Genomic DNA, 26,756 nt, shown 5'->3' on the forward strand with positions numbered 1-26,756 from the left:
ATTTCTGTAAGTAACCAATTCGGTGTCTGTTGTAGAAGCAACGATAAATATTGGCTTATTTCGGGGTCAATTTTGGGTCTTTAAAGTGCTCTAGCAACTTTTGATTTGCAGATAACATGTATAACCTTCACTTTCGGGATGTAGGTTCTTTGGAGCAGTAGAAATATTATCGTGTAAAAATGTTTTATAAATTCAACAAATATAGAGCATTTTAAGGCAAAACATTTTGAAAAAATTAGCACATTTTTTTATTACCAAAATGCTCGAAAACCACTCGAATGCTTTTGTTTTTGTTTTCCTTAATCAAAAACTCAAGTTGTTTCCTTTCGTTTGGTATATGTGGTGTATTGGTTGATATCTTCTAAGCATGTTTATTTTATTCAAATATATGGACATAAATTATTGTCCATACAAAATCATTTCGTCATCATATTGCAGACACGTGCTTGCGCTGAAAGTTAGAGAAGGAGACAAAAAGTATGTGTTTGTGGGTCTTTCGCCTTTTGAGTAACAGATGGCGCAATATTTATAACCTAATCGCAGCGTATGTATGTAAAATTTACATTGTAAATACATGCATATCTACATATGTTGATTGCAGTTAATGTGGTGTGTTTTTGTTTTAGTTTATGTCATGGATATGGATGTCATGCGAAAGGGGTTGTTGTTTGAAAATATTTTGCGAAGGGTTGCCACCTTTTTGCAAAGTTAGACTCAATATAAGCAATAGGTTAAATAAATTACCTCAATGTGAATATAAATCAAAATTGCTTTGAAGAAACTTTATTTCCAAACTGCATGTAGGGTTGCCACCTGATTTTATAATTAAATTCAAATTGAATTAAAAGGAATAGATAATTTAATTTATGTATCGCAATACAAGTGTCAGACGAAAAAGGTTTAACGAGGTTTTGGCTTAAAAATAATTTGAACAGGATTGCCATCTGTTTGAAAAGTCGAATTAAATTAAATTATATGAAATATTGAAATATTGGCGTCAAACAAAGGAGTATTAAGAAAAATTTAGTTTCAGCATTTATAACATTAAAGTGTAAAAAATTTAACTCAAATTATTTAATAAGTCAAATGAATTATTAAAGTATGGGTATAAATTGACATGGATCAAAAATTATGTTTTCTCAACTTTATTTAAGAGGGTTTCCATATGGTTTAGAAAGTAAATTCAACTCGAATTAAGGGAATTAGATATGTATGTATACAATTTAAACATGTATCGCAAAAAAATATGTGTTTCAGCCGAAAAAGGTTTAACAAGGTTTTGATTTTAAAATATTTTGAATAGGGTTGCCACCTGTTTCAAAATTAGAATTTAATTAAAGTATACATAGGTTACAGAAATATTAAAACCAGACGTGAAAGGAAGATAATAAGATATCCTTAGTTTGAATATTAATAATATTAAAGAGGGTTGCCACCTGTTTAAAAGGATAAACTCAAATTATTTAATAAGTTATAGCAACTATTAAAAATATTGGTATCAAATGAAATGTGTTTAAAAAGGCTATATTTCTGAACTATATTTAGGAGGGTTGCCACGTTTTTAAAAAATTAAGTTTAACTTAATTTATCAAGCACATGAAATATGTAGGATTTATTTATTCGTTAATTTATGCAAATGTACCGCTTTTAACTCGAATGTGATCTTAATAGTATCACATATTCTACGTTTAAGTTTAGCGGCTGTGGCTGCGTCAAAGCCTGCAGGACCTGGTTTTATTGTACTCGAATACTTCAAGAAAAAGTAAAGCAGTTAAGGCTGCTTCGAAATGCAATTGTAAAAACTTTTCTTTTTCACTAAAAAATATAATCACCAAACTTTCCTAAAATTATTTATCGAAGAAATAGAGCAATAACATGAATTTTACTAAATTTTTTGCTTGTATTTTGCACAACACCGTATGTACATAAACGTAGTCTGTTTTTATAAATTTTAGAATTGGCAACAAATTTGCGTAAATAAAAATATTAATAAACTTATGTATGTATACGTACATGCATACATACGTTCGCGCGATAAAAAAAAAAAAATCAGCTTATAGCTGTGCTCTCTCTTTCCCTTTATCGGCCTTCACAGCTCTATTCACTTTCATTAATTGCTTACCTTGCCAGCCCGTCTGTCGCTGATAACCAACTGATAACGTTCGCACCAATTATGTATGTATGTATGTGTTTATTTTTTTTTTTTTTGCTTTTGTAAAATTTTCTAGAAATATTCAGGGGATCCAGGGGGGCTCATAATGCGTCGTAATAACTTAAAGTCTTGCAACTTTGCGATGTAAAATAACGGTTGGAATGGTTTTAAAGTTCAAAATGTATTTTTGGAGGCAACTATAAATTGTCTGTCAGCTCAAAAACATTTAGTTTCCCCTTTAAACCAGTACAACCGTTGTTTTAACTGAGAAATATGCAATCATGCATAAGAAACGAGCAACCACAATACTTCAACCAAGATAGATACTCGATTTTATTTTGTCTCGCACTTTCCTTCCCTCCCTAGTCTTATGTACATATGTATGCATATTGTACATTTATGTATGTAGTATTTACACCAGCTGCTGTTATCTTTTTCATAATTCTTAATATAAATATTTATGTAAAAACTTTGTTCCTTAAGAAACTTTAAGCCAAATGGTGCGAAGTTAAACTTTTGATTCCATTGTTAAACAGCTTACTAGTTATTAGTTCATCAATTTTGTTGCTTAAAAGATTATAAGCTTACTGTTGCTGTGAGTTTGCATACAATATGCACATATACATACGTACATACTCGATAGAAGAAACGGAAATTGAAAATAAAACAAAAGTACTTAGAAAGAGTACATACTTAAGAAGCATGAAAAGTTGAATGGATTTGGATTATTTGCAGACTTATCCAAGTTTGAAACATTGAGGAAACCTCTTCATCAATATACATACATATGATTGTCACCAACAGAAAAGGGCTTAAATGAGAAATTTAAATTTGTTTCATTAGTATTTCTTAAATTAACAAAAGTGTCCTCGGCGCTGGTCTATGGATGCGAATATGTACAGCGCTTTGAATGTCGGTTTAGGAAGCAAACTAGTAAGTACGAAGTACGAACAACTCATAAATATGTACGTATGTATGTATTAAATAAACCGATTATTGATTTTTTTTTTAAATAGTATTGCTTACTGCGAATTAACATCGCAATAAACTTGCGCAATACACTTTTCGCAGTATTGATTTCTTAACTCTTTGTACTATAACATTTTTAATCGTCGCAACCAATAATATAGTAGACATAAGTAGTTGATGAGCCATCGCTAATTAAATAAAGAAATGTAGATATTTTGAAATTTCCTTTGGGTGTGTCCACATGGATTGCCGAGTGGTGCCGAGCAAAACAAGCCAGGGCGGAGCGGAGCTGAAATTTGAAAGCTCGGAACGACTTCGCTCGCCTCGGCCTCGTGCCTCATGTGTGAACGCACCCTTACTCATTCAGTTCAAGTGGGGACGAATGATAAGATTAATGCATTATAAGTATATCAACTTTATCGGCAAATATTGAGAATTATTTATAATATTTTCACAGTGTAGTGCGAAGAGTTCAAATTCGGTCATGTACTCATTGAATTTGGTACTAAAGTCTCCAGATACATACATACATACATGCAGGTATGTTTTAAAAAGAAAAAAAATGAACGAAAGTATGTATGTAAAACTTACTTACTAAATACTTGTGTAGCTCTACAACGCGTAGGTGACGCATGTAAATTATGCTGAAAAATTTCATTGTTAACAGATTGAATATAGCTTCGTTCAGAAATGGTTCTGAAACGTAGGAACAGGGGAAGTAAAATCCATTCAAAAAGTTATCCATAGAAAAAAAAATTATCTCAATTTTCGGAATCATCATAGAACATTTTTGCTGTGAGCCAGTGTAATTGAAATTATTTTTTAATTTGGATACCATACCTGCCCCTTAATGTATGGGACGAGAAAATTCGCCAACCTATGCAATTTTTTGGTACTTCTGTATTCCTAGGCAGAAGTAGTAGTACCTCCATAAGGTAATTAAAAATGCTTTAAATCATAAAAATGTTTTGGAGAGGATTAAAAAAAATGATGAAAACCCATTATGGAGCAACCCTTGTGTACTATTTATTGAGCTTGGCATTAAAGATGAAAACAAAAGCGCCATAGCCATAACTATAGCCATAGAGACCAATTGAATTTCGGTTTTCCGCCTTAAATCTTGTTAATAGGCATGTCTTGAGTCTTACCAAACTCTCAGATCCTGAAATCAATAAGGGGCTTAGAAGTACATTTACTAAATTTATAAGATATAATAATAGTTCTATATGTATGTATATGCAACTGTAGGCTTTCTTTAGTAACTTTACAACGGTATATCACTTATAGAAGTAGGGCATCAAATAAAAAATGTTCAAATTTTTTTATATGGAAGAAAATGCGAAAAATCGAAAAAAAATAAACAATCCAAACTTATCAGTATGTGGGTGACCATATCATTATGCCGCGCACTGTGTGTGGGATAATAGTACAATGAGCTTTATTATTGTCTACTTTTTTGTTTACACAGTTGAACAAAATTTTTTATTTTTTTTTTTTTTTACTTACAAAAACAGTACTCAACTTGTCATCTATTTACTCTGCTTTTTCACATCTCTCCTCAGTATATTTTCACAATTTACAATTCGTTAAATTCCTCTGTTTCCATTGCCACTTTTTTAAGCAATTTTATAGTAATTTTTAGAATAAAAATGCTAATGACAAAATTTTAACTAACTACATAGCTTGAACACACCTACACATGTACACATATGAATTTAAAATATTTTACCTGATCGTATGCACACTCGCATATTCAAGCATATTCCATAAGCGCAAAATAATGGCGTAAATTAAAATGCAAAATATGAATAAAAGTATTTTTAGTAGAGATGAATACTAAAGCACATCGTTGTAAAAACGTGTAAGTACATATATAGGTATGTATGTATTTACATAGTTTAACTGCCAGCGCCGCGGTGAAGTGTGCGGAAATGAAGGTAAAATAAATGAAAGCGATTTTTATGCTAAATTACAACTCGGCAAACCGATATGCAGATCAGTTTATGGAAGTAAATTTTAACGTTTGCATGTAGATACATATGCACACACACATAGGTATAACAAGTGCAAAAATATGCAAAGCATATACACACATTTACATGTACATATATAGTTGATGTACATATGTATATGCGAATTTATATGCACATTATCCTTTCATTTTTCGGGGCGCATAACTTTATGCACATACATAGAGATTTAACTGCGAAATTTGCTACATTTCATAACGGTTGAGTGTGTACATACATATGTACATACATATGTGTGTATACGAACAGGTGAGCGAATAAGCGATTCTAAGTTTTTGCTCTATGAATTATTTAGATTCAAGAATGCTACGCAAATGCAATAGGTTTCCTTAGCATTTTCTTCGTCTTTTCTTTACCAAAAATTTTACAAAAATTTACCAAAGAATGTTTCAACTATAGATTTAATTATTCAAATATTTTACAAATACACATTGGCGATAGAACTAGTTAATATGTAGATTAATTTCTCGAGTGTTTTGTGAACTCTTTCATTTCATAAGTTGAATTGTCTTCAATAACGGCGTGTTCAGATCTATTGTCATACTTCTTCTTCTTCTTTTTCTTCTTTTTTGGCGCAGTAACCGCCTAAGCGATTTTGGCCGAGTTCAGCAAAGCACGCCAGTCGTTTCCCCATCTGTGCCAACTGACGCCAATTGGAAATGCCAAGTGAAGCCAAGTCCCTCTCCGCCTGATCCTTCCATCGCAGTGGGGGCCTCCCTCTTCCTCTGCTACCACCAGCGGGTTCCGAGTTGAATACTTTCAGAGCTGGAGCGTCGGTGTCCATTCGAACGACATGGCCATGACTATTGTCATACTTCGTTGACCTAATATGTGCCAGACAAATAACCTGAAGTAGTGTAAGGTAGCCTGTGAAAGTCATCAGACCCTCTCGACTAAACCTCAGCAGTCGTTCTCGGAGTACCATACAGAATATTAAAAATTTTTTTTTTGTCATTTTCCCCTAGGAGCTCTGCTGTGTATCCTTTTCACTAGTGTTAGGAAGTATCGAGTACTTTTGAGGATCGAGTTCTTTGGTATCGATACTTTTAAGGATCGAGTATTTTTCAGAGTACTGATTAATCTCTTTAAATATACACTGGTTGGTTACATTTCAATTATTGGTGTAGAAATCTCTCAAGCTGGCAGCACTTGTATACAAATTAATATTTTAATCCAAAATTACGTCAAATGAATGGCTACTTCATTTCTAAATACCGGTAAATGTAAATAAAACTCAGTACTTTTAAGTACCCTGAGTACATGTATCTAAGTGATGATTGGAACAGAGCATTTTTGAGTACTGAGTACTTTCGAGTTCTTTTAAGCTCTGAGTACTTTCGAGTTCTTTTGTAAGTACTTACTACTTTTTGAGTTCCTTTGGAGTACTCAGTATCGATACTTTTAAAAATCGACTGCTGTCGATCCTTTTGAGAATCGGGTTCTGAGTACTTTTGGTATCGATACTGCCCAACACTACTTTTTACGAATCACACAGTACTCCTACGCCTAGGTGTGCAAATTTTATCTATTTCTATGTCGGCTGCAATTCTACATATGTAGACTAAGTATGTCGGAGTGATTAACCTACGATAGGGGACACATTTGAACTACTGAAAAGTTGTTGTTTATGGCGTTTTCTTTTCACGGTATAATGTGGCATTTCTAAACATTGTTGTTACAACATTTTCTGCCCTTGTTAAGGTGTAGGTGTGAGTGTTGCCAAATATTTTCCTCCTTGTTTTCTGGTAGTATTTTCACAATAAAAGACAAACTTTTGAATGCTGTTTTTGCACTGGACTCGTTGCTCTTAATTAGTAGACTAGATTTTCTGGCTTCTTGCTTAGCTTTAGTGCTATTAGAAGATTTTTAACATAGATTTGAAAGAGGCGGTCTTAAAAATCACCCACTGAAAACATAAGGGTGAGGATACCGATAAAAGTAAAGATGAAGATAGGGGAAGAAAAATTTGTATGTAGATAATGATATTTTCGGGATTCATCAGGATTTTCAAGACTATTTCGGAATTTTCGTTAGAGTTAACGATCTTTTTATCGATATTGTTATCGATATATTTATAGATATTTAACCGATACCATAATCGATATTTGTATTGCTATTTTTATCGATATTAAAAAACAATATTGTTACTTATATTACTTAAAACTAACAATAAACATTAAACATTTCTTAATTCAAGAATTTTGTGAACTAGAAACATTTTCAGAGACTGTAGAGAAAATCTATCTTCGCGTTTTTGAGAAATTGCATTCCAAACTTCAATCACGATTTCCCACAACCTGCCGAATTTAACATATGACAATCTTTTACCAAGGCGACGATATGTATGCACATACTTTCATACTTACGATGCGCATTTACATTTTTTTTAAAGGCACTCTTCCCACTGGAAGTCTTTAAAAAGCTTTATTTAAAAACTGTTTTGTGGTTCACAAGTTGTCGTAAGTGTCGTATTGTCATATGTCGTAAAGTTTTTATTAGCTAAATAAATGTTTACAGGACTTCAAACTAGAACCAACTATTTTTTAACGGAGTGAAATTTCATAATACGCCTTTTATGGTAGCTGGCGAACCCTTTAAATATAGTTTTAGCCGTTTAAAGTTTATGACATACAACAATACAACAGTACACAACACGTTGTGAACTCCCTATGTATGTATATTTTTGTACCCGTCATCGGTATTCGTCAGTGAAGAATTATGCAAGCATATCCTGCCAGTGTGGAGTAGTGGTTAGAAGTGCGTACTACCATGCCGTAGGGCCTAGGATCGATCCCAGTTACCGACTAAAATCAAAAGAAATTAAAAAGTTTTTTTAATAGTGGTCGCCCCTCGGCACGCAATGGCACACCTTCGATTGTTTCTCTGCCATTAAAAACAGCTTTTCATAGAGTTAGCGCACGCCACAAATCGGAAGAGAAGCTCGGCCAAACAAAAACATGTTATGTAAGCGTCAATCTATTAACATGAATCTGGCTCTCCATCGAGACATAAGCATAATAATAGGATTTAAGTTAAACTCTGCTCTATACAAGCACTAAGAAGGTGTTAATCATTTTCGATATATGTGAGAAATCCACTGTAGATTGCAATTAAGGAAGCCTACTTGGTATGAAGACAGTATATTAATTAGGCTTCTTTATCTTATTCCTGTCTAGAATTATGCTTTAATACCAATCCCTATAGGTTATCTACATAATAGAAATTAGAAAGGGCTGTGAATCCCGCGAAATTATTTTCTTACCACAATTGACACAGGCGGAGTCGCCGAACACTTTGTGGAATGAAACTTCTATAAATTACTCCAGTTCTTTTTTCATTTAATTTCAATTTGTTGTTCTAATTTAAAAATAGTTGCACATTTAGCCACTTAATGTAATTTTTAGTCTAACGAAGTACCAGGCAAAATACACACGCACATATAGCACACATAGCCTCGCGAGCAGTGTTGCCGTTGTCCGACTAAAGGGGCAATTTGACCCTTTTTAAGTGCCAATACCCTTTAACCCGACTTTTTGAAAACACAGATTTTTTGGCCCTTTTCCGAAAGTATGTGCGACTTTTGCCCCTTTTCAGAGATTTTTATGTTTAAAAATGTTTCCTCCTGCAAGTACGAAAAAATTGATCACTTAAAACTTGTAAAAGAAATGCAACTCTTCTCCTCGCATTAACTCGATTTCTGTGTTTTTTCTTTTCTAAGCTTGTCCCACTATTTTCTATAAATTAATTAATTAAATTCAATAGCGGAACGCTCTAGCAGAGAAAAGACTTTACATGTAAACTTGATTTTGACCTTGGATCTCAGATTTATTCTTTTGCTAGTAAAGAAAAGAAAAAATAATATGGTTACCCTTTTTTTCGTCAATTACCCGTTTTTGCGACTTTCTGAAAATTCTCAATGGCAACACTGCTCGCGAGGCTGCTGTCTGCCTGACACTGCTCTAATGGAAAACACGATGGTGAACCTGGGCGTATGAGCAACTTTAGTTCAATGACAGAGGTGGAATTTTTTGTACAATCGCTGGAAATAAAGATATGTACTGACTAATAATATACTTCATTGGCTTTATTCGCTTTAAAATATTTCTATAATACCTACGAACAGATAAGCTGAAAAAACGCCAGCACTAATTAACCAAATTCATTACCTTTTATGGGCTTTCTGTACATAGTATTTGTCAAATTATATTTGAAATATATGCACGTTGTATTTACAGACATACTTTTGTACATATAGTACTTGCATGGATATTGTTAAGCTCTTGAGTGTAATTAAATCAACTGTTAAAATAGTAGGCTCACAAAAAAAGTTGGCAAATAACTATTATTTACCGCCTTCTGGGAGACAAGTCGTGAAGGCATGACCATACATATATGTATGTATGTATGTATGTACATATCTAAATACCAACATCGGCTGGCAATAATGTATTTAGATAGTTAGAACTAGAACTTTCTTGTCACTGTTAATTCCCTTTTTAAATTAATGCTCGACGCACCCAATTTTTGTGCGCGTTAATTACCAAAAATTTGAGTAACGTTCTAGTTTTTGCAATTTGGATTACTTAATTACTAAAAAATAAAGTGGTTGTCAAAATTAACATTTTATTATTAGTTATGAACTCGAAACGCTAAGACTTCTATTTCACTGCACACACACACACACATAAATGCAATGATAAATCAGCGAAATTATTTTGACCTTTTTGCGGCCGCAATAAATTCTCCTGAGTCTTGTTGAGTGAGTACTTATTTTTTCCCCCTTTTGTTACTCTTCTATGCCTTATAGTGAATTATGAACAAAAGTGTAATTTAATGCTTATTATGAGTATTAGAAAAAGTGAACTACACTAATTGCAACTATTTAGTTTTTTTTTTCAAATGTCTTTTTGCTCGTTTATGCATTTAATATACTTAAAAAAAAAATTGTTTCATTCCATCCACTTTTAGTACTTTCAGCGTTACTCTATTTCATTTAATTGAGTGCTTAGGGAGCGCTTTTCCCGACCATTGCATTTATCCGCTTTTTTTCTGATTATTACTTTTGCTGTAATCATTTTATGTATTATTTTTATTTTTTTTCGTTTCAACCATGCCATGAGTATTATACTTCATTTGCTGAAAGTGCTTTTTTTCTGCAATCAACTTTGTAGGCTGCCAACCACTAAACCAGAAATACATATCTACTAGCAATATTTATTTATGTATTTATGTGCGTACGGGTACACGTACATTCACACAAAAATTCATATAAATTTATGTATGTAATAATCTGCTTTCCTTTGCGTCATTTACTGATTCCTCAGTCTGATTATTATTAATATTTTTTTTTTTTTTGCAAACCTTTTTAATCGTTGCCGCACGGGCAAACAGGTGGCGCAAATATCCAACATTTTATAGAAGCGCTCGCTGAGGGCCGTTTATATGTGGCAACTTCTCGTTTATTATTTTTTTATTTATTCACGGCTTTTAGTCTATTCAATCTGCATATCTCATGGCACACTTTTTATAATCATTATGGTTAATGAACTAAGCAACTCAAGCCTTTATTAGTTCAATGCTTTATTGGCTACTCATGAAATGAAAGAGCAATGAATGGTTTTTTTATTTTGTTTGTAGTACGGTTGAGTACGCCATTAAATATGCTACATTAACTGTGCTCAAAAGTAGTTATTTAATTAAAAATATTCAAATACGAATCAAAGGATAACAATTTCTTGTGGAAATGCGAAAAAAATATTATTAAAATTAAAAAAAAACACAAGAAGGTTGTATAATTGACAAACATTTTATTGCGAAATTGGGCTTTTAAAATACCTGCCTCATGATGTTTCTAAAACTGGTCATTAATGGCAGACATTTTTTGTCAATGCCAAAGAATTTGTTTTAATTAGAAATACCATCTGGAAACAACTTTAATGAATATTTTTAGAAATTTAATCACGCCGGTATTTTTTTAATGTCCAATTTTGCCATTTAATGTCCAATTGAAAGCTTAAATTTTCCTAATACCATTCTCTTGTAAAGCACCGTATACTATTCTGTAGATCAGAGCAAGCTTTATTCAAGAAGAAGTTATCATATTTGTTTTGAATTCATAAGTTTTGATATTTAAAATTTTCAGTGACCGTTACGGTTATAACTTTTATTATAAAAACCACTTTTTAATCGTTATTAACTGAGTTTTATTTTTCCTTAGCAGTGGCACCGTGTTGCTTCTTTGCAAATTTACTTGGAAAAAGCGTAGCTTTGCTGTGAAATAAAAGTATAAGCTTTTGTGCAATATGTTTATTTTTATATGCATATAGAGCACATTTAACTAATGAAAATATAAATTGTATTAAAATTGGATGGTTACATAAATCGCATAGTCGTTTTATTTTAATTTTGAGTCCTTTTGCAGTTTTTATGCAGCTAAATAGCACATAAATTACGTAACTCACGTAGATATATTAATATTTCGTTCAGTATTTCGTTTAAACTGCCAGATTTCCTGCAAATACATTAGAATTTACAAAAGGAATTTCAGTACTAATTGCCTACTCTGCGTACTTTTCTACTACCATTTTCGCAACAAGGGATTGCATTCTTCCACTTTCTCTATCCTTCGTAAATGCAACCTTTTGTAAGGGGCGGGTGTCAAACCGCAGCTGTCAATAATTATCTAACCTTTTATTAGTGAATCATGATGCTCATTAGACGAAACTACGCCAAAAAACTTATTGCTAGTTGTAAGAAGGGTTGTATCTTCAACTTGAGAAACTCAAAATGAGAAGACTACCACGAGTATATTGTAAAAGTAAAGAAGTTCGCAAAGTTTTGAAGGGAAGGAGATAACTTCAAAGGTACGCTTTGCAATTCAGCTCGTTCCGGTAGCTATTCACAGCAGTGCGCTTGACCTAAATCCAAGTCGAAAATAACCAGTAAATAACACTCGTGCTTCAAAATTGGTCAGATATTTACATCATATTTCTCCGATTAGTAATGTGTGTAACAAATTTTGCGGGGGTAAAAATCGCGAGCATACAAATAGTACAAAGTTATGGACAAATATTCTACAAATTCTTTGGCGTTACTATTGAATATTTATGTGCTGCTTTCCCAAAAGGTAAAAAAAATATACGCTGTTTCAGGGCTAATAAATCTAGGATAATTGAAAAAGTTTTTAGAGGCTTTGGTGGGAAATTGGAAAAATTATTTTTTTGCCCCGTACTCAGCTGCCATAAATATGGTCAGCGTAATAATTAGGTGGCGCAAAAGCTTGCATAAAAGTTGCTTCGTACTCTCCAACACGGACATGTTGCTACAGCCAAATATAGTAAGTCACCAATCAAACTTTGGTATGGAAATTTTTTCATATCAAAGTTTGAATTCTAGTAGAGTTTTTTCTGGTTTTCAGTCCTAAATTTGAAGAAGTTTTGAACTTTATTCTACATAACTACTCACGTTGGTTTAAAAATGTCTTGTGCTTTCTTAGATCTTGTCGAAACTCTATACCCAAACCATATCCTACATTCTTTATCTCAAAGCTTTCAGCGAGAGACTGTTCGATTTAAATTAATTGCGACTGATCATTCGTAGCTATTAATAAATCGTGCACATAAACAGCAATCATCGTGGTGCTCGAAATCTTATGCATAATAAAAGGCATGTGAAATCCCATTTGGTATAGTTTAGTGCTTACTTCTGGTACCACCGAAAGCCACATTGTCGTAAGCCATCAAGCGATTTTCGAAGTTTGCATATTGGGGTCTTGTTTTGGGATAAAGCTGTCGGCCATTTTTCTGCTTTAGCTCGAATCTTACTTGCTTCTGAATCAGCTATGTCCAGAGTCTTTCCGGAGGTGAGGATCACTTTTGTATATTTACTGGGATTAGAGATCGAACCTTTGCCCTACGGAGTGCTATTACGAACCTGTAACCAATTAGCTAAAGCGGCCCCTTAGGCCTTAAACTTTATAATTTTCTTTGCCCTACTAACCGATTAACTTCAGCTACTTCCTCTCAAACCCAACCTCAGCGAATGGCCTCTGAGCAACACCAATTTGCCTATCAACCAGGCACATCCATTGAAACTGCCATTCATAGACCACTTCATGAATGGAAATTCTCTGGCACTTAGTGCCTTCATGGACAAGTCAGGGTCTACCGACCATTCCTCGGATAGGGCGATGAAATATGCCAAGCGTGGTGTAATCATCATCACAAACAACCAATGAAGATGCAGCTTTAAAGCACAACAAAATCAATTACATCCACAAAAAATTTCCACCAAAGAGATATATATATTGTCCCTATTCTATATATGAACTCGTCTATATACTCACAATCAGTGGTAACACAATTGTTAAGCGAACACTTGGCTGTGATATCCTAGCTCGGTGGACTACAGTTAAGGAAAGAACTGAATGGCCAAACTTAACTAGTAAATTGCACCGAATGATTGCCTTCTAAAAGCCCTTCTAAAGCACTCATAGTTTAATATATTTAATATGAGAGCGAGTCTACCATACGACATTGATAAGGTCTATATCAGTGATGGGCAGCACAGGCAGAACCCCATAAGCAAGTGCAACATGTTTGCACATGCTTATGGAATTCTGCCGTATACTAAACCTAGTATAAATGTTGCATATACAGATGGATGAAAACTTAAAGACAGATAAACTGGGGTTAATTTCCAAGCAGAAATTCTCGGACAGTCAGGTCGCTTTACTGACTTTGTATTATCACATAATTTTATCAACAAATGGTTCTCAAGTATACAAGCTGTTTCACTTAATATCCCACGTAAATGCCAAGCTTTATAAATTGGCCTCTAGCCTAAGCATAACCTAAGTATAAATTTACAAATTTTACATCAGCAATTTTAACACCTTCCATCTTTTCCGCTTTTTTTTCTTTCTTCCAGCAGGAAATGCTTTCATGCTGCCTACTACTATTTAGACGATCCACCACATCATCCAAATTTGCCACAAGTCGACTGGGAAGCACCCGTCGAAGTAGCTGGCGAAATACGCGCCGCCGTACCAGTCAATGAGTTCGCCAAACATGTTGCCTCCTTGCATGCTGATGGCGATATTGGTTTCAGTCGCGAGTATGAAGCTATTCAAAACGAATCAATCGATGATTTACCCTGCGAACATTCCCAGCACCCAGAGAATAAGCGCAAAAATCGCTATCTCAATATCACAGCCTGTAAGTACTGCATACGGACAAATTTTAGTACGAAATAGCTTTTGCAAAAATGAATTAAAACTATTAAATTTCCACACAGATGATCACAGCCGCGTACATTTGCATCCCACACCGGGACAAAAGAAGAACCTCGACTACATTAATGCCAATTTCATTGATGGCTATCAGAAATCGCGCGCCTTCGTCGGCACGCAAGGTCCACTGCCAGACACCTTCGATTGCTTCTGGCGCATGATTTGGGAGCAACGCGTGTCTATAATTGTGATGATTACGAATTTGGTGGAACGCGGTCGACGGAAATGCGATATGTATTGGCCAAAAGATGGCGTCGAAACGTATGGGGTAATACAAGTGAAAATGGTCGATGAGGAAGTAATGTCCACCTACACAGTGCGCACACTGCAAATCAAGCACTTGAAGGTAAAACAGGTATGCGCGAACCGTAGAAGATATTTATAACTTATTTTGTTTTAATATCTTATAGCTAAAGAAAAAGAAGCAGTGTCAGACTGAGAAGATTGTATATCAATATCACTACACCAATTGGCCGGATCATGGTACACCCGATCATCCTCTGCCGGTGTTGGACTTTGTGAAGAAGTCCTCAGCAGCTAATCCCGACGATGCGGGCCCCATTGTGGTGCACTGCAGGTATGTTAGGGCGCTTGTTTGTTCCCATTTTGTTTTTTTTTTTTTGCTTTAAGTCAACTCATCTGATTGCCTGCTGTTTTTTTTTTGTGTGCAACCGTACAGCGCCGGCGTTGGACGCACAGGCACCTATATCGTGCTAGATGCCATGCTCAAGCAGATCCAACAGAAATTGGTCGTAAACGTATTCGGTTTCCTACGACACATACGCATTCAGCGTAATTTCCTCGTACAGACCGAGGAGCAGTACATTTTCATACACGACGCCTTGGTCGAAGCGATCGCCTCGGGCGAAACGAATTTGCGCACCGAACAAATTGAGGAACTGAAGAACTGCACACCCTATCTGGAGCAGCAGTACAAGAATATTATACAATTCCAAACGAAAGACATACATATTGCATCTGCAATGAAGCAGGTGAATTCGGTGAAGAATCGTGGTGCCATATTTCCGATTGAGAGCAGTCGCGTACACTTGACACCCAAGCCGGGTGAGGAGGGTAGCGACTACATAAATGCGTCGTGGTTGCATGGCTTTCGACGATTGCGGGACTTTATTGTCACCCAGCATCCGATGTCGCACACCGTGAAAGACTTCTGGCAAATGGTTTGGGACCATAATGCGCAGACCATTGTGCTGCTGTCGTCGCTGGACGAAATTGTAAGTTGGGAATGGGAAATTTTTGTACTTTTCTAGGGTTTTGGAATTTAGTCTTATTTAAATTAAGCCAGACAATAGGCGAAGGATATCTCAGATTACTCAACAAAATGTTAATTAAACTTTTTTTTTGTGAGTTGATTATCGAATTCCGTGCTTAAATGACTTTTCCCTACTTTGTTTGGAGAAATGCGCTTTTTCCTTTTACATCGCTGCATTATTTAATTGACTGCATATGTATGCCGATCCCTTTAGATCACATTAAAATTAAGTCTTACTGCAACATCACTTACATTGTACTTGTAGTTTAACATAAAAGTTCCACATTCTAACACACATATTTTGACACTATTTTACTCACGTACGTACTTAGTATATATCTACATGTGTATTTGCACATCTCTCTCCCTCTCTCTCTCTCTCTGTGCAGAATTTCGCACAATTTTGGCCAGATGACTCGACACCCATCGAAAGCGATTACTATCGCGTCAAATTCCTACGTAAAACGAACAAAAGCGATTATGTTAGTCGTGATTTTGTCATTCAATCGATACAGGACGATTACGAGCTAAATGTGAAAATGCTACATTGTCCCAGTTGGCCGGAGATGTCCAATCCAAAGAGTATTTACGATTTTATTGTCGACGTGCACGAGCGATGCGCTGATTATCGCAATGGACCAATTGTCGTTGTGGATAGGTAAGTTTCATATATATATGTTTGGAAAGTTTTTTTGCTCGCATACAAGCATGCGCTGTATGAATGTGCGCTTAGAAATTAAAATTTAACGCCGAATTTGACCGCAAAACTGAAAAAAATACACTACTCGAATATGATTTCGCTTGGAACGGTCGGTTGTTAGCCACCCTAGCAATCACTGAGATAAATAAGGGGTGAGTTCTATTGATACAAGGTAAACCAGCGAACCTAGGGAAATCAGGTATCCATCGCTCCCTTCCTCAATGGTGAAGACAGCCCAGGCCATGGTACTCCTTAGTGGACTAGGTGCAGTCATATCTGTCGATGACCCATAAATTTGAACGTTACCATCGACAGCTGTGTCTCCTTATTTGCGCAAAGAGCCTCAATCATCAACTAAGTTTAGATTCTCAAAATCCACTTTCGACAGCATTTAGGGTAAATACAAAAAGAAATATAGGCAGTATATGACGCGCTAGGCTGGGCAGTTCTACATAATGCTGCAGCTTTGTCTTCTCCAGCGGTTAGTAGGGCACAGTTGAATAAGCACCAGATCTGTCAGTGGAAATAAATAAGTACAACAATAACCCCCAGAAATCAATTCCTGCTGGGTTTCTACCGCAACGATGACTTTACTAAGTAATAACTTTAAGCTGTGCCGACCTCTAACCTATCAGAAGGCATACCAAATATATCAACGACCTGGTTCGAACAATGGAACTTAAATGGCATTTAGCGAGATGCACGCAAGACCTTGAAACTTTATGACCTACAAATGTTGTCTTCGAAGACCACCATCGTGGACGAAGAGTTTAAGTTGGCTCTATAAGAAACCTCATTCTTCCTCAGCCTTGATACACCTAACGTACGTCTAATATGCGAAGTAAATCGCTTTGGAAGCGTATAAGATGTTCATCTAGCACAGCACTAATTGTGTGTCAAACTTAAAGTAAATCCATTTGCATATTTTTGATTCTGAGTCCCTGAGTCCCTGTTGTCACATGTAATACCATAAGGTTTAGCGCAAAAGGTAGTGTGCCGAGAACGAGGCTTTACAACGGGCTTATGTCTATTCGGAGAGCTTCTTAGAGCTGTTAAAAAGAATGCGATCCAAGTTGCTAGACCGCATCGGGCAGTGTCATGTCAACCAACTCACCGGGGTTGAAAGTTGTGGCTTAATGAGCGTAAGGAGATATGTTTAAGTCATTCGTTCCTTGGCCCCTTGCGTTGGCACATGTCCTGATGCTCGCCAAGCTGTCGCTCAACTGCCATTAGGGTAATCTATTGAAAAGTATGGCAGCTATCTTTGCTGGGAAAACTACTGCAGTTTAAAAGTCTAAAAGTTTTATTATTCGTCTGTAGATAACATCGACTCTGATTGCAATTTTATTACTCTATTGGCGGTAGCCATCCAATGGCTCAACACCCCCAAATCTTTCTGCAGCAGGCAAGGCGGCGGTTATCTACCCTGGCGATCATACATCGCCCAATCGTAGGTTAATCCTAACTCAGGATAATTAAATGAGTGTTCAAAAGCAGTCTAAGATACACATCACTTGTTTATTGCAGAACAAGCATTTCCTAGTCCAACTAAAGTACGCCTTCTCCTTTGTGCATATTAAAGACGCGTGTGCTTGGCAACCACGTTCGAAGAGGACTGTTGTCCTTAGAGGTAGCCTTCCCCTTGCCTTTATGATATATAAGGTAAATTATTTTGCACGCAGAACCTAAAAGTTCATCTAACCGACAAAACCAAAGTTTATTTCGGGTGTAGAACGGTGAGCTGAGTGCATGTTCCTGCAGTAGAGGTACCAATTGACACTCCTCAGCTTTCAGGGTGGATAAGCAAGTGTTTATAAATATATATTATCTGTAAAAAAGTGAGTGCTCAATATAATAGGGAGTGTTGTTTTTTCTATCCTTACAACTTTCGGTTTATCAGTTTGGAACAACACAATAACATTGTCTCTCCCTCTCTCTCCCACACACAGATACGGCGGTGCCCAAGCATGCACCTTCTGTGCCATATCGTCATTGGCGATGGAAATGGAGTACTGCAACACGGCGAGCATCTATCAGTACGCCAAGCTGTATCACAATAAACGTCCGGGCGTCTGGACCTCCAGCGAAGATATACGTCTGATCTATAATATACTCTCGTTTTTGCCGCGCAACCTGCAGCTACTCGAACGCACAGCGTTGCGCACCGAATTCGAGGATGTGACAACGGCGACACCGGATCTCTACAGTAAAATCTGTAGCAATGGTAATATAAATGCGCAGCAAAATTGTAATAATTTAGTAAATCACAATAATAGTAGTAGCGTAAATAGTAATAGTATTAGTAGTACAAATGTGGCAAATGTAAATGCAAATTCAAATGCAAACGCTTGCAACAATACCAACAACACCACAAACAATTTGAATACAAATAATACAACAACGACAGCTACTGCTACTTTTGCGAAAACAACAACGACACCACCAACGATGACACCCAATTCGAGTGCAAACAATTTACAATATCAGCCACAGTTATCGCTAGAACAACAACAACAACAACAATATGTATCACAACAATCACAGTCACAGTCGCTCACAACAGCCCAGTCAGCGCCACCACCACCGCCATCAATTCGTTACACACCACCACCACCACCACCACCACCACCATTAAATTCACAGACAACAACACCGACAACACCATCACCAACGTCACCTCAGCTATCATCAGCCATATTTGCATCGCCAAATCAAACAACAGCAACGCTCGATTTGACCACAATGACGACAACCACCAACAACACTAACAATTGTAATGCTAATCGAATTGGTAATGCTAATCAAATTGGAAATTTCGCTAATGCTAATACTACTACTAATGCTACCAACACTACTGCTACTACCACCACAAATACCTCAAACAATCACACTTCTGCAATACCTCATTCCACATCCAACATCCACATGAACTCCAATCCAATTAACAACTATGAACCAACAACACCACCACCACCAACCACAACAACAACAACTACACCCAATTCCATTTCTGCTATTTCCACTAATGGTGAACGGTTTTCTATTGTAAATAATATGCACCTTCACAACCAACAACAACAACAACAACTACAACTACAACAATCGCAACTGTCGTCTTTAACTGACGCTATGGCCGATCTTTATGTTTGTGGCGCGAATGGCATTAATTGCTACCAAACACCGCCACCACCACCGCCGGCCTTCGAAAATGATGCCACTACGGTTGAATCCCACCTACGCCACCACCATCAACTCATGGATCCGATTAATTCCAACGCTGGCGGCATTTCGCCCATCTCTGTCATCGGCCTGGATGATGCGATTGATGGCCTGACACCACTACTACCCCCGCCACCGCCACAATTCCCCGACTCCTATGCGAATAATACTTGCAACATGGGCGATGTGACCGCTGCCACACCATTAACCAAATCCTCCTCCAATAATTCTTTGTCGCCGGCAACCACCACTGCTAACTACAATGGTAATGGTAATGCCAATAATAATGTGCATGGAAATGGTAACGGTTTATTAAATGCCAATACTAATACGATACCAATGACAACAACAACATTGACAACCACTAAAGCAGCGACTGTTACAGATGCTCAAAGTCTAGATATCGTAGGTTAGAATTAAAAATTTAAATTAAAATTAAAAAAATTAAAACAAAATATATATATAAATATTTAATAGCTGTAGCTAAGTACATAGTTATGTAAGTAAAAAGTGAAATTTATAAACATAAATAGACTAACAAATGATTTTTATCATATACATATGTACGTACACAACACAAAACAGGAAGAGCAAAGTATGAAAAAAAAACCGAATGCTCGCAAATGCACACTTTTTTTTTAAGAAAATATGTGTGGAAAAAGTGGTAAAATGGTAGTAATCTATGTCAGCAATTACATTAGGTAGTTGAGCAAGATTTTGCTAACAAATATTTATTTTACATATTTTTAAGATATTCTGTTAATATTTAAGTGGACTGTAAGTTATAAGAATTTTTGTTTTTGCTTTAAAAAATAAATATGTATTATGTCGATAAAAACTATTTATTATATTTTACTGCTAACACTTATGTCTACTATAGATACTTTCATTTATGTAATATAAAGGGTATCCTTCAATTTTTAAAACGTCTTTACGTCTCCCTAGAAGTTGGTTTGTTTAATCGAAACAATTTTGTGAACGCCCAATTTTTTAAACTGTGTTATTCACATAAATAAATGTATGACTTATTTGTTATAACATGTACCATATGCTTTACACTTACATACAAATATACAAACGATATAATATTAAGTTACCACAACAATTTTGTATTACCAATGGAACTACCCTGTATTTCCGTGCACGTTCAGTCTTAATCTTATGAGCACATGTATACCAAGAAAAAATATATGGAAACACAAAAAAAAAAAAAAAAGAATACAAAAATATTTAAATGTTCTATGTATGTACATCACAAGCGCGTTTTAACGCCCATTCATTGTATAGTCATAAATCACAAAATTCACAAAATCGTAAGAAAACTCATCTCATATGTTAAATATATACATTAGTACATACATAATTGCATAAGTGAAAATACAAAGTAAAAACAGAATTATCACAAAAATGCAAAAGCACCTTATTGATTTCTGCGTGTAAAAGTATGTACATATACTCGTAAGTAACTACGAAATACCTATATTTTTTTAGGTCAGTTCTTTTATCTTTCGTCAACTGATTTTAGTAGCATGAAAATGAAGTCTCGAAGTGTTGCTGGTATGTGAGATGTTTTTTTTATTAAAAAAAAAGCCTTCTTAAAGACGGGAAAAAACATTTTAACTAGCTAAATAAAGTCATATATATTAAGCGCCCGGTTTGAAGAAAAAAGTGAGGTTATAAGTAAGTTTGAAACGGCAGGTTGTGTAATAATGTAGGCTTTTTGCAAACAATTTAATTACGATAAATTTTGTTTACATTAGAGCGGGTCGGTACCCATGCAAATAAAGTTTGTGATTACTGTCCGTGGTACTTGGGGAGTATTCTGGCGTCATTTAAAATTTCGTTCGTTACACGTTCCTTCAACATCCAAAATCGAGTTTTCTTCATACAAATGTAGCTTTTGTATTTTTGAAACCTATCCATTTCTTAGAGATCAAGGAAAATTCATCACTTACTAAATTTTTTTTTTTATTTTATGTTACCTAAAGCTGATTTTCGACGGGTAGATGTTAAGATATCTAAGAAGGAGGAAATTTCGGTCGCTATCAGGGGCGGACCCAAAAAAAAATATTTATTATAATAAGTATATTTATTTATTTTATACATCATTTTTAAATAGAAAATTGCATCATTCGTGATTTTTAGGAGCGCCAACCCAACCAATATCTCCTACCCAGTGCTACTGCGCAAATAGGTCTTCAACCTTCGAAGGGTTGAAAATGACCGCTCGCTCGTTGCAAATAAACAAAGATGGTCGGAAAAAAAGACTTTTATCACCTTGATTCAAGGCGTCAATAGAATCCTCAGGCAGCTCTTCTTTTCGTATGTTAAGCCCAGTACCTAAAAGAAAGACGGTCATTAAACATAAATTTTTGGAGAATAAAAAGAGGATACACCTGCGCCACATGATAAATTCGGCAGTGAAATCGTCTGTCGATGTTTGATATTCGCCTGCTCAGTACGTTTCAAAATCTTGTGCCATTTGACAGAAACTACTAGGGCCCAACTTGAGAATTTTCTTTGGCAAGATGTTCTGAATATTTTTTAGTCGTTTTTTTTTGTGATTCACAAATCTCTAGTACGGGAATAATTTTTTTTTTTGCACGATATATGTATGTATTGACTTCCCACTTACCGAGGTACTTCTAAGATGAAACCAACCTTATTTGCTTCCTCCTCAGCTAATTTGAAGATACTTTTAAAGTCGTAAATCGGCTTATTCTGTATACAGATTTTGCCGTTATGAGATTAGTCAATTTTTCTTTTAAATTTTTGGAATGTATATAAGAGAGCAGTTTTCTTAAAATTAATGCCAATTGATCACAAATTAATGGCAAACTTATGATTTTGTTGAGTTTGTTAACCGATTTTGGATTATATCAGCTTATCTTATATTCATAATTAATGTTTTGGTAAAAAAATCGAATCCATTATAGAAAAAAATATTTTTCGATATTTCCGCTAGAAACTGCTCCTTCGTTAAGGACTTTTATACGTTAAAGGAACCCTACATGGAAAAGCCTCAATAGGTCGCATACTTTTAAATTACTACAACTTATGTATAGGGGCCCATGATTTTTCAGTACGGGCCCCGAATTTTCCTTCGATGGCCCTGAATATATGGTCCTGCCCTACGACATCGCAATGTTAATTAGACCACATCTTTCATATGCATTTCGGTTAATTTTGGAGTTCTCCTTGACCCTAAGAGAGTACTCTTTACAACCGCTATTTTTGCACGGTCTCCAACGTTTCACTTGCCTTGGCAACAGCGTTAAAGTAGATTTTGGTCGCAGCGAAGCGAAAGGGTATTTGCTAGTTCATATTTAAATATTAGGATGCTTCACCAAAAAAATTGGCGGTTTCACCACCCGAATTATAAGATTTATTATTTTTTTAATTTTGGTCAAAATATTTGGCAAAAGATTTAGATTTACGTGAGCGGTACCGATTTGAAAAAGCCTCCAAAAATCTCATTATTTTGATTCCGTTGATAAAATTTTTAAACATTTTCCACACCTGTAGTGATTTTTTGAAAACTTCTTTTTTAAAGGCAAATTTTATTTATAAAAAACCCCGATTTTGGCACGTATTTCAGAGTAAATCATAATATTTTTCCAACATATTTTGGCAGAAGTCTTAAATTATAACAGCTTTTAGAATTCCGATGGAAAAACAGTACCGATTTTTTTTTTGTATGGAGAGTGAAGAACCTCAACAGATTCTCTGTCCCCACACAGTACATCTTTTTTAGGAAATATGCTAAAGGCAGACATTATGCTTATGAAACAAAACAAATATTTTATTTCTCATTTATGATACATAAGCGTGGGAAATATTTTTCGATAAGGTACGTTCGATGAATTATATACAATCAACAGTTGTTTACTGCATGTTTCCACACAACGCCAAAAACCCTCCACCACCTAAATCCGCCACTGGCCGCTATATATGTAGCGCTTAAAAATATCCCTTAAATTATATGTATGTACATAAATATCGTAGGCCCTCTCCAATAACAACACAAATCTCAAAAAGCAAAACCCTTACTACAGTTAAGGGCCTCATTCTTCTAATTTTTGTATAACTATTACTATATACATATTTTAGTAAGGTTTAGACACGGATTACACAAGGAGTAGAGAAATTAGCCACTTAACAATAGAAGGTTTTTTTTCTCGCAAAGAGAGCAACATAAAAAGCTTTTGAGCGGACACAAATTTTCAAGATTTACTGTAAGCTGGTGTCCACGGTTGCATTTCAAACATAACAAAATTTTATAGAACTTTTAAAATTATCTCAATTGGAAAACAAAGCAGGACCATTACGTATATCTCTTCACTTTGGATAAACTCTAACCTTTTCAAATAACAACAAGTAATTTTTAAGCAAAAAACAAAACCGACTTCAATTCTTATATCGACTGCTCGACTGAAGATCGACCTATCCTTTTCAAGTAAGCCCTATTTCAGAATTTGGTTGAAGAACACCCTATCTCAGCTGCCGATGCAAAAACGCGTTTTCGAACTGGCTGCCAAGATAGGTCGATCTTCCACTCAGCAATCGATATACAAATTTAAGAAGATGCAATGATCGCATCTAAACCAAATTAGCATGGGACCACCTCTGACGTACCATCTTTCCTTAAAAAAAAAAAAGAGTTATAGAAATCGGCCTCCTCCTTTTTTTGACGTCGGCTAAAAAGAAAATGCAAAGATGCAAAGAAGCAATCCGAATTTGCAATATAAATCTGGGATGTTGGGAATATTTGCGTTCGCATTCGTTATGCGAATGATTCGCATCTAACGGTTGAGTAGTATATCAGCAAATTTGTGGTGGGACGGATTTTATAGAAATTGCCTGGTTTTCTGCTAAAGAGATAGAGTATATTCGATTAAGAAAGTCCACGATTTAGCTTTCCCTGATTCCATATATGTATACACATTTGATGTTGCCTTTTTTGCCTTTCCTTCCTTAAAGGGTTGTATGCAGCTCCCAAAAAAAGCAAGAAAAAAGAAGTGGGTAGGAAATTTTCGTGTGTCAAATTTCCTTAAGGCAGAACGCAATTTTTAAGAAATTTGCTACGCTTTCTACTACGGTTTTCTAAAGTTTTTTGTGAAAAAAGAGCACAAGGTAACCCATGTTTGCAACAGGAATATATGCCCCAAGGCACATTAAACAGGTAGTATCAGTAGAGCAAAAACAACATTTGCGTGTATTTTGTTGTTGTTTCTGGTATCGAAAGTGTCAAAAACTGTTCTGAATTTTTTCTTCTAAATCAAAGCGTGCCATGTGAAATACAAAAAATTATAAAAAATAAAAAATTGAAATTGGAAAAAATAAAAATTGATGCAACTTTCTTTCCTAGTAAATTTGTTTGCTTCTCGAAGCATTGATCCATCCTTTGCAAGGCCCAGTAATCAGCGGTCGTGCTGCTGAGTTGGGCGAACGTGGATTTTAACAATTCAGAATTTTTGTGAGAAGAAATTAAAAATATTTGACATTTTCGAGACCAAATAATTTGAAAATAAATCAAATCAGCTGCTCTACTGATACTACCTGTTCAATGTACCTTGATATGCCCGTTCCATTCTGCTTTATCCTGAGTTTCGTCTGAAAATAAAAAATTCACCCGAAAATTTGTCATGCGTCCATGGTAAAACCATGGAAACCAAAAGTGAAAAGTGAACCGGTTCGGGGAAAATGAAACTCATGATAAGGCTGATTATTTCTTAAGGAAAGAGTGCGGCAAGAGAATTTGAAATATCAGATGTCAAAATTTCTTGGACACATACACGAAATAATGAAAATTTTTTTTTGTAAGATTTCTTGAAAGCTGCATACTGGCCTTTAGTTGTAAAGGGCAAGGAAAAAGCCCTTATTCCTGATAATATGAAGGTTTTATACGTTTCATATTTAAATTGGGCGCCACTTGTATCAATTTTCTTCGCGAAAATCGAATTAAAATGCTGCCAGAAAGCTTCAAAATGCATCTTGTGGTTCAATGATACTACAACTATAAAGATTAAAGTTGTGTGAGTTAAAAACTCGAAAAGGGAGTATAGTCAAAGAAGTTCATAGTTTTTCTGTTTTTACTTGTAAAATCAACATTTCTAAAATAAATTTATTTTTTTATTATTTTTCGATTTTTGTCTTTTGTTAGTACCTCCTTTTACCCTTTTTGCACTTTCTAGTGCCTTTTCCTGCCTATTTCGCTATTTTATTTTCCCTTTTTTATAGGTTTTTAGGTCCTAAAAATCCGTTCCCTGCTTTTGCTTATAAGAAATAATTTTAGATTCCTCCAACGAAAGCGAAGGCTCGGATGTAGAATCTAGAGACATTAAAAAATGTGAAATTAAAGCTCAATTGAAGGCCTATCTTAAAGGAAAACGAGCTTATTTCGGTGAAAATTCTCTCGATTGGTGGAAAACTAAACCAAGATACGACAAATTTATAGATCTGGCCCGCAAATATTTTTCAGCGCTCCACCCGCCAGCGTTCCATGGGAGAAATTGTTCAGTGCAGCCGGCATTAAATACGAGCCTATAAGAAATCGCCTCTTGGGAGAACTACTAGATTAAAACACTGTATAGGTTAAGCAAGAACGTTCAATGTTCTGGTAATTTACAAAATTTTTAAGTAATAAAACCAATGACTTAAGTTGATTATAGGTTTTTTAATGTTATTCCTAACATTCGCATTCGCGTTCACATTCGCATTCCGAAAATTCGCATTCGCGAATGTGAAAAATGTGACATTCGAAACAACCCTAATTCAAATGATTGCTGTGTAGTTGGCAACATGTTGCGGGAAAATGTTTCACAACTCAGTCAACTCGAAATATTTGCAACATAAAAAATGAAGCCTAATTTGTATTTGGTCTTTGAAAGCCATATTCTTATTCGATATTATTACACATCCTGGAACGTATATACATAAATAAATGTATGTATACATAACTTATTGATATACACTACACACATACCAGCAATGGGATTTCATACACTTGTATATAAAAATTCTTATGAGCATTTTCTACCGAGAAAATAAAAACAATTGCATTAAATAATTAATGTCAAACTAATGAGTGTCCTCGTCTAGTTTCTGATTTGTGTATCTGCATA

The 26,756-nt window shown here is 35.3% G+C and overlaps 1 protein-coding gene across 2 annotated transcripts in view; it reads left to right on the forward strand.

The window, feature by feature from the left end:
- Positions 1-21,710, forward strand: part of LOC118736968 (tyrosine-protein phosphatase 99A) — a gene marked incomplete at its 5' end in the record, with an annotated part of 239,500 nt that extends 217,790 nt beyond the window's left edge. The window contains 6 exon segments of one of the 2 annotated variants that reach the window (XM_036467149.1): positions 14,080-14,366; positions 14,446-14,795; positions 14,851-15,017; positions 15,120-15,675; positions 16,103-16,371; positions 18,363-21,710. In XM_036467149.1, the coding sequence (XP_036323042.1) occupies positions 14,080-14,366; positions 14,446-14,795; positions 14,851-15,017; positions 15,120-15,675; positions 16,103-16,371; positions 18,363-20,046 (3,313 nt within the window). 2 annotated transcript variants of the gene reach the window in all.
- Between the last annotated feature and the right edge of the window lie 5,046 nt (positions 21,711-26,756).

This window comes from Rhagoletis pomonella, unplaced genomic scaffold (genome assembly GCF_013731165.1).
Source record: "Rhagoletis pomonella isolate Grant_MI unplaced genomic scaffold, Rhpom_1.0 Rhpom_scaffold_00004, whole genome shotgun sequence".
Lineage (NCBI taxonomy): Eukaryota > Metazoa > Arthropoda > Insecta > Diptera > Tephritidae > Rhagoletis > Rhagoletis pomonella.